The sequence below is a fragment of the Nasonia vitripennis genome, chromosome 1, assembly GCF_009193385.2.
Source record: "Nasonia vitripennis strain AsymCx chromosome 1, Nvit_psr_1.1, whole genome shotgun sequence".
NCBI classification, from domain to species: domain Eukaryota; kingdom Metazoa; phylum Arthropoda; class Insecta; order Hymenoptera; family Pteromalidae; genus Nasonia; species Nasonia vitripennis.
The window spans coordinates 10951496-10962467 of record NC_045757.1 but is presented as its reverse complement, the minus strand read 5'-3'; the positions used below and the strand labels follow the sequence as shown (position 1 = coordinate 10962467).

Genomic DNA, 10972 nt, shown 5'->3' with positions numbered 1-10972 from the left:
AAATAGCTAAAAGTATTCAATGCTATAGGCGCATTTCCCCTAATAATTTATTGCATGAATAACTTGAAATAAAATAGAATAGGTGTTTGTCTGACAATATACGGCTTTTTCTACTTCGCCGTATTATAATGAAATATATGCATTATGCACATAAGTAGTCGCAGGATCAGTCGAGTCGAGCCATCACACGAATGATTTCAGTACTTCACCTTATAAGTGTGTGTGTGTGTGTGTTATTCCACGCAGCTGTAAGATAAGTTAGGTCACTTGCAGAAGGTTATGTTTTAAACATGACGAAAACAAAACCGCATTTTTTCTTTATTCGTTAAATCTTTTTATTTAAAGTTTAGCTCGAATAAAAAAGCTCATGTAAATTAGGTGTTATGTAAAATAGAACCTAGTAAGCGCGATAAGTTATGGCGGAACGAGGAGCTCATCTTACGGGAACTGTGTTCGCCAAACCTTCGATTTTCGAAATAGCTGCACAGAAATCACTTGCTGCTACACTTGAACCTGCAGCAAAAAAAATCATAACTGTATGTATATTAGCAATGGTTTTGTTTAAATGTAAATTTGTATTCACTTCGTTTTTTTAGTTTATAGCATCAGTGAATCCTGACAAGTATGCTTGGCTCTATCAGTGGTCGGATGAGGTTTATCTTGTATTGATCTCAACTCTGCAACACTACTACCTCAAAAATTACTGTAATTATTATATACCAGATGCATAAATTTGTTACAGCATTATCTATCACAAGAGCAATAGATTGAATTTTAATTGTCTTTGCAGCTGCCTCATTTTCTGAGACATTTTATGGTTTAAAACGTATAGTGTTGAAAGATTCCAAAGTACAGTTGAATCTTGATAAAAAGAGGCTGAATTTTTCACTAATCATTTTAGTCGTTTTTCCATATTTGCAAAAAAAAATTGAAAATTGGGAAAATCAAAACCTTGACTTAAACACTGTAAGATAAAAGTTTCGTTTGCCATTCAACTTCCTATAAATTTATGCTGCAAAACATTTATAGATTACTATTTTTAGGCACAACAAACCAAATGGAAAGTTCATATTTCCAAAACCTACAAGATTGTTCGAGCAGTAAAAGAAGTTTTAACTTTATACCAATATCTACTGTACTTGTCTAATCGTTCAGAATATCCAACATTGTCTTTGCGTTTACTTTCAACTTCTTTGACATATGCAAAAGACAATGAAGAAATCGGTTTGATTGAATTACTCAAAAAATTAGGTCATGGAAACTTTAGTGCCAATGATGGATTGGAGGTGATTCGCCTGACAATTGTTCGCTCCATTGAAGTCAGTGCCTTTTTCCTTCAATTTCTTCAATGGTGGAATCAAGAGCATTATCACAACTTCAATTTAACAACATTGCCAGTTCCACCAGCACCACAGGTTAGCAATAGTTTTAATTATATTGCAAACTGTTTTGATAACGAAATTTCATTTTAGATTCCAGAATTTGCAAAAAAATATAAAGGTATATGTCCTATTTGTAAAAAACCACCATGGATTCACACAGCAATATCTACTTCTGGGTTTGTTTACTGTTATACTTGTATCTTGACAGAAGTTAGAAAGAATCAAAAATGTCCAGTTACTGGATATCCAGCCAAAGAAGATCATCTTATTAGACTTTATGTACAATAATTTTTTAATTACTTTGAAAATTTTGAAGGATATCAGACTCAAACTTAGTTTAGTTCAAGATATTTTTAATATACATGGAAGGACCCAATGATTATTCTACAAACAAGATTTAAAAATAACATGATGTTTATAACGTCATTTACCTTAGTGAGAATTGTTAATATACAAGGTTTAACTAGTATGTGATAAATGTGGGGAACAAAATACACGACTGGTGTAGGAAAGGAAGATGGATTAATATAAGATATTTTGTATATAATTCATAGGCTTTATTGATTAAAATTGACTTTTGTAAGATATAATGTAAGGCACTTGATATTTTTTAACATAATTATGTCCACCATTTAATGGACTCACATTACTTATCATCTCAGTCATTCTCTCCAAAGTATAACAAAATATATTGTCAGGGTAAATACAAGTATATATAAGACGAATAAATTTCGTCTTTTATAGAGCACAGATATTTATAATTTATATACGTATTTTAACAATTTTAAAAGGCACAGTCAAACGAGAATTGTTAAGACGCCGCGAGGCACTTATTGAACAATCTAAAAATGAGTTATCTCTAATTTTGCGAACTAGACTCATAAACTCCCTAATAAATACGCTTACCAAAACGACCTACCTACTGTAACCGTTTTAAAAATTAAAAATAGATAAACCGATAGTTAGTATAAAAAGCTTAAACTTCTATATCAAAATAACTATGAGTATGTTAATTTCTATTTCGCAGTTTTCAAATAGTGTGCGATTTCATATGCGTATGGATACCACAGCCTAAGTCACTGCGTCTTGCTTTCCAAACGATATGCAGATACATTAATATATCTAATTACATCATACGTATAATACAGAATTTCACAATTGCCAGAATAGCAAAACAGCTATTGATTGTATTTTCCAGAGTAGTCACTATTATGAAACATATAAAGCATGCTATATAAACATTATAGCGCCGAATACTTTTAAAAAACTATAACTCTTCAAAAAAGGCAACTCTGGCTTTCGTTGAGCCTGACTTGACTTTCTTCAGTGTACTATACTTGTTTTCCCCAAGTCGTACCTGTTCTTCATGAAGTTGATCTAGTTCACATTGTTTTTCACCAACTTTCAGCACTGCGATTTCAGTTCGAAGATCCCGTAATTGTTCTTGCAAATGTTTACTCTTTTCCAAGTAATCGATTCTTTCTTTTTCAATTTCTAAAGAAAGCTGATCAGCGTCTCCATCCACGATCAAATCGTAACAATTAACTTCAGATGACAAGGGTTCCGAGTCCAGTTGAAGCGTTTGCAAATCTGCTTGCAAATCGGAAGGAAGTACCTGTGTGGATGGAAATAGATTCGGTACAGGCTGAAACGAAATATCGATTCCATTGTCAACGGTGCATCGCTATTTGTATAAATTAAATGATTTCATAAAATGTGATATTTACCGCTATTGCTGAAGTGTAATGATTTCTGCTTAAAAATTCTAATAATTTTTCTTTTGCCTCTTTTTCGGCTATCCGAGCTCGCAAAAGCTCGTCTTTTAATTTTTTCTCCTCTAGGGCTCGTTTCTCGGACTCTTGTACTAACATTTCTGTAAGACGAACCGCATCTCTAGTTTTTTGCTCTAAATGGACCTTCTCCTCTTCGGTTTTCATGTTATTTAACCTGATTCGAGTGATTTCTTGCTCTGCCTCAGATGCCTTTTGACTCAAAAGCATAGCTTCTTCTTCAGCTACGCGGCTCTTTTCTGCTAATAAATCGGCTGTTTCTTCAGAACGTCTCTGTGGCAAGTAGAAAATGGTAATAAACAAAAAACTTATATTTGCGTACAATAAAAAAAAATTAAGGGACTTACAAGTGCTTCATTAGCAAGTCTTATTTCTTCTTGGTATTGCAAGAGCCTTTGTTCCATTGCTGCTTTTTCTCTTTCTGCAGCTTCTCTGAGTTGTTTTTCTCGAGCAAGCTTATTCCTTTCAATTTGTCGCCTAATAAAAACAACTGCCTTTATTAAAGGGCTTTAATTATGCGAATCACCACTTTGAACTAACATTTCTACTGGTTTCATTAATCTCAGATTTGATTTTCGTTAGTTCACTTTTTAAATTTATTTTATGTTGAAGACTCTATAGATTATTAGTAATTGCCTCAGATATTTTAAACCTGCTTTATTATGAGATCAAATTTGACTTTCAATGCAAAGCCAAACGCAAAATTCGCGTAACAACATGCATATATAAATATAATCTTTGTAGCTATCGAATATATAAAAAATAAAGTTTATAACTTGAAGTTAAATAAAAAATGTAAGCGCTCGTATCACGAATGATGAAAACGAGTGTGGCATAAGTAACTTACGTCGTTGTTAGCCTTTGATTAAAAAATAAGCGTAAGCTTAAAATTGAAATTATTCTGTACTCACGCAATGCAGAGACAAAAAGCTTTTGATAAGAAAAATTGCAGGAGACATTACCGAGACTTTTCTTCCTTGGCCTGCGCCTTCATTTGCTGCACCTCCATGGAATCCGGCTTGCGTCGTCTCATGAACAGGTCGTGGTTGCCGATGCACAGGTCCAGAATCTTAACAAATAAGGCGCGAGTAGCCTTGTCACTATTACGCTCGTCCATACCTAAAGCTACCTGTAAGCCACCCTTCACCCAGCGCCCAACATCAGACTTTTTCTTTACCAATTTGTTCATGCGAACTTTCTGCGAGAAGAAGACAAAGTTCGGCGATGATTTGTCGACCGGCTTGATGATAAATTTTTTGTCGTCGAAGCTTATGTGCCGGATCTCCGACCATGCGAATGTCGTCTTTGGTGTCAGCTTGTTCTCCTTTTCGTAAATGTTCAGTCCCAAAGCAGTTACTCCAAGCCAAAGGTTGGTTTCCTTTTTATTCTGTAGTAAATGAGTATTTACAGTAACAGTAGTATTATTGATGTCTCAACATTTAAACAGTAATAAAAACTGAAGTTTCATACGTACACTTATGGGAAAGTAGTTAACACCATACATATCCAAATCCTGCGCAACCTTTAGATACTCCATTTCAGCCTCATCTCTAGACATAGTTTTATGATCAGCATACCAAATTTTAATTCTATCCTCCCACATTTCAGGAGTCATTTGGTATTGATCAATAACTCTCTGTGGCAGTAAATCTTCACTAGCGAGCATTCCTGGTTGATAAGATGCCTCATCATAATCTCCATACTAAAATTAACAACGGATTGATGTTGATGGTCAAACATTATGGGTAGGACATTTTATTTTCTAAAAAAAATCAACAAACCTTTGCTTGTACAGCATAAGAAGCTAATAATACAGAAGCCTCTGGTGGGCAATAAATATCCATAGAAAGAATAGCCTGCTTAACCTGGAGATAAAACAGATGCTGCGTCACCTCTTGTACAAGTTCTTCTGCCACATCTTCTGGATAAAATTTGGCTAGGAACATGAATGGCGTGGTTGACTGTTGCGAAATACCTTGATCTTGAACTGCAGTAAGTCATTGTTATTGCTACCATATCAATTAAACTTAGTCTGATTATAACTTTAGAATTTGAATAACAAACCTTTTTTGTCTAATTTTAACCATGATATGAAACCTTTTGAGTCTTCGTACTGAAGACCAAAGTACCATGTTTCTCGAAGACCAATTGTGCGACATACTAAATCAAACAAATCCCTTCCTGTTGCCCGCCACTGAAAGCAGAGATTATTTTCACTCGATACCCACCAGTCTTCAAGTTAAAAATTGTAAATACTTGTTGAATGTCCAAGCAAACTAACCTCTAAATTAAATTCTAGTTCGGCATCTAGAGTACAAACTTTGACAGGAAAAGATTTGGTAGATTTTTTCCTACGGAATTGTGGCATTTTATTCTTCATTGTGTGCTACATTTGTCATCTTCATCGTCGTCCTCCGCTGAAACTATAAATCAAAGTCTCTCGAATCAACAGCCAACAATGACTTCGGAGCACGCGAGCGCGTCATCATTTCGTAATTCGTTCTATGCCGAAGATAATCATGGGTAATTAAGGCGAAATTCTTTAATTAGATAAACTAAAATCTAAGTATAAACATACATTTAACCTATAATCAGATGAAATCAAGAACAGCCAAACGTTCGTGTGTATGCGCTACTCGTTCTAGAGCCGTCCATTTGGTCATCTCTCGCTCGGGCGGGGAGAGATTAAAAACACGTAATAATGCACTGGGTGTTATGATAATTCAAGGCTTGTCGTACACTGTATTATCCGAGAGAAAGAGTCATTAGAGCTTACAAAAGAATAACATTTTTCCTTCGCTTCGCGCACTCTATGTGTATATACGTTTATAACACTCGACAAATATAGGCATCTGTATGTGTGGTTGTGAACTAAAACAAGCCTATATATAATATCTACATATATATAGTCAGAGCGGATTATTGGTGATGGCTTGGCAAGGCAAGAGGCAAGACATGCAAGACGCATTCTCACTAGGAGTCTCGTATTCATTCATTCATGATAATGTTCAAAGAACGTATTTTTAAATTTTGCAAATATAATCGAACGAATTGAAAATAAATTGAATTATTATCTTATTTTGGAAGCAATGTATGTACCAATTTTATTGACAATGTTTATTTTTATATATAACAATATCATATTATTTATATATTTTTTAAAAATACATCATACAAGAGCTATTTTGTACATATACATAAATATCGACGGAAAAAGACGGTATAACAATCATACTTGAAACTTGATTATCATTATGTTTATGTTAGTAAGTCACACTCTCACCATTTTTTAGAATAATGGCAACATTCTTCTAATAATTACATTTTTTCTCTCAGCGCTCACCTTGACCAAGGTGACAGAGAAAAGGTCTTTTCCAATCTAACTTATTTAAAGAAATGCTTTAACTATATATTTTGTAAAAAATATGGAATTCTCGAATATGGAAAATTAATTAGTTTTTAGCTCGTGGAAAAATTGCACGACCCTTTTTGGAAATTTTCAACGTCAACGTCAATTGCATTTTATCTCATGATATGACTTGTGGGAATGAGGAAAAGGCACGCCGACTCATACACGTTTGTTGCGATTTAACAAAACCAATGTGCGTTTTTACAAACTAGTCCAATTATTACCACCTTGATGTTGAGATTGGTCCTTTGCTCTGCGCTTAATAATTTGTCGTTGATGTTCGTATTCAAAATCTTCCTCACTTAAATTCAATTTTTGTATCTAGAATAAAATAAACAGATGATTTTTAACTGTTTACAAATTATGTGATTTATGGTCATTGGTGGCATTGTTGTACTTACATGATATACAAGGTAGTCTTCTTCCATTATCTGCTGAGGAGGGTTTTTTAAAACTTGTAACGTTTCATACATAGTGGGACATTTTTTCGTTTGCCAAGATCTGCCCAAGCTTCCTTTCAGTAAGACAAGAGCAACTTTAAAAATGATTTTCACTCCTTCACATAAGAACATATCCCAAATTCTGAGAATGCTTTCCCAGGGAAGTGTTCGTGTGTAGACACATAAAAACCACTCAGTCATGTAAAGTATTGGCTCCATCTTTTGCTTTTTCTGAAAAAGAAAAGATTGATACTCTTTTGTAAGATTTACAATGTCTTCCAATTTTCTATTCATAACTTACCAAGTGTTTGTAAGTTACAGGTGAAACCTTTTTAAGCAGAGCAAACAAAATGTCACCATCTCGTTGTAAAGTTTCCATTCCGTGGCTGTAATATCCAACAAGGTACTTGTCACAAATAGCCACGAGACACCAAAATGCTTGAACAGCTGGCATATGCATCAGTAAAAACGCGGCTATGGGTGCTTGTGCTTGACAATAGCCAACTTTGCTATTTAATATTGAGTAAGCCTTCAGTATTTGAAACAGCTCCTGCTGTCCAGGAGCGTTCTCCACAAACATTTCATGATGTGGAAATTGACGGTGAAGGTCCTTCTTAATATCATCAATGTACTTTGGATCCCCTGGACGTTTTATTAACTCTTGATACAAATTTGGATTCTCCTTCAGCAGCAGTGCTCCGCCACAGAGGTTCAACCATGCTCTAGGTCGAACTGACGGAGGAATGCCCTTTCTGCAACGCTCTCTGACTTTTCTGTAGTTTGTGCTCATAAATGTGCTCCATTTGTTCAGCATTCGAATCCATTTTCTTTCTCTCCTGAGAATTACTTCTGGGGGTATCGCTTGTTTTCTGTAAACCAAAATAATCAGTTAAAAACCTTGCATTGCACAGATAAATGTTTACAAGAATAAACTCTACCTTTCAGGACTGTACTGCGTGCCACCAAGAAACCCATGCCTGTCCGGTACGGTAGATATTACAGAGCTGCACTGGTAGATGCTGCTTCCCTCGGACTCCGACTCCACGTTAGCCGCTTCCTCCTCGGCGTTGCGCGTCGCCGAGGCAGCCATGGCATCTTCTTGACTTTCTACGAGCAAACCAGTCCATTAAAACCTCTCCAGCACGTAGCCTTATCAATATAAGTAATAACGCCAAAGCCAAAAGCAATTGATAAAGTATAGGCAACGTAAACAAGCAGACTCACTCGGTCGCTTATAAGGCCGGAGCGCTGCGAGTAAACTAGTTAAAGAGGAAGTGCGTGCGGCCCAGTTGTCCCGATGGTCATACTCCGCGCGTGTACTGTGCGTAAATACGCGCGTATGCAGGTCGTGTGCCGCCAACGGAGATTACAGTGTGTGTCCCTTTAGGCGCCGATGGTATAGGTATGCATGAGAATGCGATAATAAATCAAATGTCAGCGGAGGAACACCTAAAATGGACACGCGAGACCTTTTTATACCCGACCAACCTGCACTCGGCCAGAGACACACAATTTTCCGAAGGATAATCGATTGTTTACCAATGCTTTGGTTAGATTGCAGTTCGTAGATAGATATAGGTACAACATGTAAACACACGCCGAGATTTTGATCCGCGACTGTCTTCTCTTTTCTATACACGCTGCGCGTCGTCAGGTAAGCGCAACAGCTTCTTCAAAGCTCTTCCTTCCGCCTTAAAACAACAATTAACCATCAATCTTTTCTCTCCTTCCGTATAGACACACACACTACCACTCTTAAGCATGAGAATTATCAGCGAGCAGATTTAGGCGTTCCGAAATCGCAGATATAGACGTGTAAAGTTATAAACTCACTTTAAACTCCACCTTCCATTTATCTCGTTTCCCAACAACACACACTCGCTTCCAATCTGATCCTTATTTACCTACGGATCTACTACTCCCGCAGACCTACGCACATACGCGGCTTTCCATCGTCGGAGCGGAGTCTCGCGCGTAGGACTGACTGCGTATGGGCGTGCGTGAAAATCAGCTACTCGATAAACAGCGACTGATGTGCACGCGCCACGCACACTTCTTCTCCATATGTGTATGTGTGCTATAGAGCTGCGGTACGCCGTACGCGAGTGTTTAGTTTAGAGAGCGCCTCGGGACTCGGGACGGACTGACTTCTGCAGCGACGAAGCGAGACTTGTGTGATGTACAGCTATATGGTCTGTTCTCGGAGCGAATGAGACAGCTGATAGGTAGGTCGAGAGGGAGGAAGAAGGACGGAGATAGAATTGGTACGAGCAGACGTCGCCCATTGCAGAGAGCGGCGATGCAGCGCTATAAGATAAAAAAGCAGCCGGACTGCTGCAGCCCGCGCTCTTCTAGCTTCCTGTTCCTGCTGCCTGCATATGTAGATCTCATTTTATATCGGGGAGGGAGACGCTGATGCTCTTGATGCACGCGCGCTCGACATTCGTTTGAAGGACTGCAGAGAGTGCAGGGTCCATTACGAGAAGCTCGGATGTATTAGAGGCTTGCTACTGAGATAATTATAATGAATAGGTTGGTTTTTTGACATCTATTTTTAATCGCAATTCTTTCCCCTGTTTTTTAGAAGTGGATCAGAGAGAACGGAGATTTTTGCGAAAATATTTATTGGAGAATGTTTTGGAAAACTTGGATTCATGATACCGTGGCGTCGAGATTATCATTGTCCAAATATTGACTCAGTGAATTGAGAATTTTTTTGTGAAAAACATGGCATCTGGCGATGACGCTGACATGAGTTCAGTGGAATTTACTTTGGAAGATACTTATGAGCATCTGAAAGATGTTAAATGCGAGAAGGAACAGGAAGTCAAGGAGCTGATTGACATTGTACAGAATAACAAAGTCAGGACACTCCAGCCAAATGTTACACCGGAGGAGATTCTCTTGAAGAGATATAAGTTTGCCCAATCATTAGCCAAGTTTGTCGCACAGGAGCAGCCTAAGGATCTTTCCATTCATAATACACCAGATTTTTATTCTGGAGCTCTTAAAGGTTTGGAAGATGAAGTCCAAGCGATGGAAGAACTGGATAAAATTACTGACGAAGAAATTGCAGAGCTAGAAAGTGATATTGCATAGTAGGTGCATTCAATGTTATTGTTAAAGCCACAGTTGATGTATTTTGTTTTTAATTAAATTATAAATATTTACAGTATGGAAAAGAAACAAACTGCACTTGAACTAATAAAAGAAGCATCCCTGAATTCAGGTGATAAGGAAGCAGCAACTAATTTTGAAGCTGAAATGATTGTTACCAAGCAAATTTTTGGTGATGTTAAGAAAGATTTGGTAAGTACTTATGCTAGGGCATTAAGATAAAACATGAATAAATTTTTAAAAAATGTACAATCTTTTAATAGGCATTTGTTGTTGACACCTTATTCCCAAATAATGGAGCATTTCAAAATTTACTTTTTGTAAGTATTATAGAATATTTAAATTTAATTTTGTAAATTGTTACATACCCATTGAATCTCAATATCTCTAGGTTCTCACAAGAGCATTAAACAAAGGTGGAGACGATCTCTACATCACTGTTACACCTGATGTACTAGACTTTGTTAATTTCTTGGAAGAAGCAGATATTATTCAATTTCACCCCAATGACAAGACTAAAATTAAGTTGAGGAATCTCTGAAGTGTGCAATGTTAAACTTTGCAAGTAGTTATTTTCGTTGTAAATATATCTGTGAAAATGTGTCTGTTGATGTACTGAAACGTACCTATTTTATTATTGACTTAAACTTAATTTCTTGTAATATTGAATTACTGGATCCTGCATCTAATAATGACGATAAATATTTTTTACTTTTCTATATAAACTGGTACGTTCATGTTTAGTAATTATTCGCAAATTGAACCAAAGGAACTGTACAATACGCTACAAAATCTTTAATGTTTACATTTTCAACGCTCCCGCGAGTCTGCCCA

General features: G+C 36.6%; 4 protein-coding genes across 15 annotated transcripts; 2 read left to right on the top strand and 2 right to left on the bottom strand.

The window, feature by feature from the left end:
• The first annotated feature begins 146 nt into the window (after window positions 1–146).
• LOC100117281 (peroxisome assembly protein 12) lies at window positions 147–1977 on the top strand. Its single transcript, XM_008216884.4, has 5 exons — window positions 147–536; window positions 597–705; window positions 791–966; window positions 1044–1415; window positions 1473–1977. The coding sequence occupies exons 1-5, from the start codon at window positions 417–419 to the stop codon at window positions 1668–1670; spliced, it is 975 nt and encodes a 324-aa protein (XP_008215106.1). The 5' UTR covers window positions 147–416; the 3' UTR covers window positions 1671–1977.
• LOC100117323 (merlin) lies at window positions 1923–6050 on the bottom strand. Of its 5 annotated transcripts, none has more exons than XM_008216862.4 (10): window positions 5751–6050; window positions 5454–5595; window positions 5237–5366; window positions 4954–5159; window positions 4647–4874; window positions 4350–4559; window positions 4135–4241; window positions 3520–3649; window positions 3110–3445; window positions 1923–3027 (listed from the first exon to the last, which is right to left on the bottom strand). In XM_008216862.4, exons 2-10 carry the CDS (start codon window positions 5550–5552, stop codon window positions 2650–2652), a joined length of 1824 nt encoding a protein of 607 aa, XP_008215084.1. In that variant the 5' UTR covers window positions 5553–5595; window positions 5751–6050; the 3' UTR covers window positions 1923–2649. The 5 variants fall into 5 exon arrangements, with proteins under 5 accessions (XP_008215084.1, XP_032455620.1, XP_001601599.2 ...); XM_032599729.1 differs by having other exon boundaries at window positions 1923–2997; XM_001601549.6 differs by having other exon boundaries at window positions 4135–4559; window positions 5751–5891.
• A 46-nt stretch (window positions 6051–6096) lies between these two features.
• LOC100117389 lies at window positions 6097–10785 on the top strand. 6 transcript variants are annotated; one of them, XM_008216892.4, is made up of 7 exons: window positions 6097–6263; window positions 7967–8675; window positions 8759–9514; window positions 9606–10119; window positions 10195–10330; window positions 10402–10458; window positions 10530–10785. In XM_008216892.4, the coding sequence occupies exons 4-7, from the start codon at window positions 9749–9751 to the stop codon at window positions 10677–10679; spliced, it is 714 nt and encodes a 237-aa protein (XP_008215114.2). In that variant the 5' UTR covers window positions 6097–6263; window positions 7967–8675; window positions 8759–9514; window positions 9606–9748; the 3' UTR covers window positions 10680–10785. The 6 variants fall into 6 exon arrangements, with proteins under 6 accessions (XP_008215114.2, XP_032455693.1, XP_008215131.2 ...); XM_032599802.1 differs by lacking the exon at window positions 8759–9514 and having other exon boundaries at window positions 6120–6263; window positions 7967–8183; XM_008216909.4 differs by lacking the exon at window positions 6097–6263 and having other exon boundaries at window positions 8309–9514; window positions 9609–10119.
• LOC100117358 (TBC1 domain family member whacked) lies at window positions 6248–10648 on the bottom strand. 3 transcript variants are annotated; one of them, XM_032599778.1, is made up of 7 exons: window positions 8855–9156; window positions 8561–8712; window positions 8246–8470; window positions 7960–8128; window positions 7323–7890; window positions 6983–7252; window positions 6248–6902 (listed from the first exon to the last, which is right to left on the bottom strand). In XM_032599778.1, exons 4-7 carry the CDS (start codon window positions 8109–8111, stop codon window positions 6783–6785), a joined length of 1110 nt encoding a protein of 369 aa, XP_032455669.1. In that variant the 5' UTR covers window positions 8112–8128; window positions 8246–8470; window positions 8561–8712; window positions 8855–9156; the 3' UTR covers window positions 6248–6782. The 3 variants fall into 3 exon arrangements, with proteins under 3 accessions (XP_032455669.1, XP_031785703.1, XP_008215148.1); XM_031929843.2 differs by lacking the exon at window positions 8855–9156 and adding an exon at window positions 10507–10648 and having other exon boundaries at window positions 8246–8712; XM_008216926.4 differs by lacking the exons at window positions 8246–8470; window positions 8561–8712 and having other exon boundaries at window positions 8855–9193.
• Window positions 10786–10972: the final 187 nt, after the last annotated feature.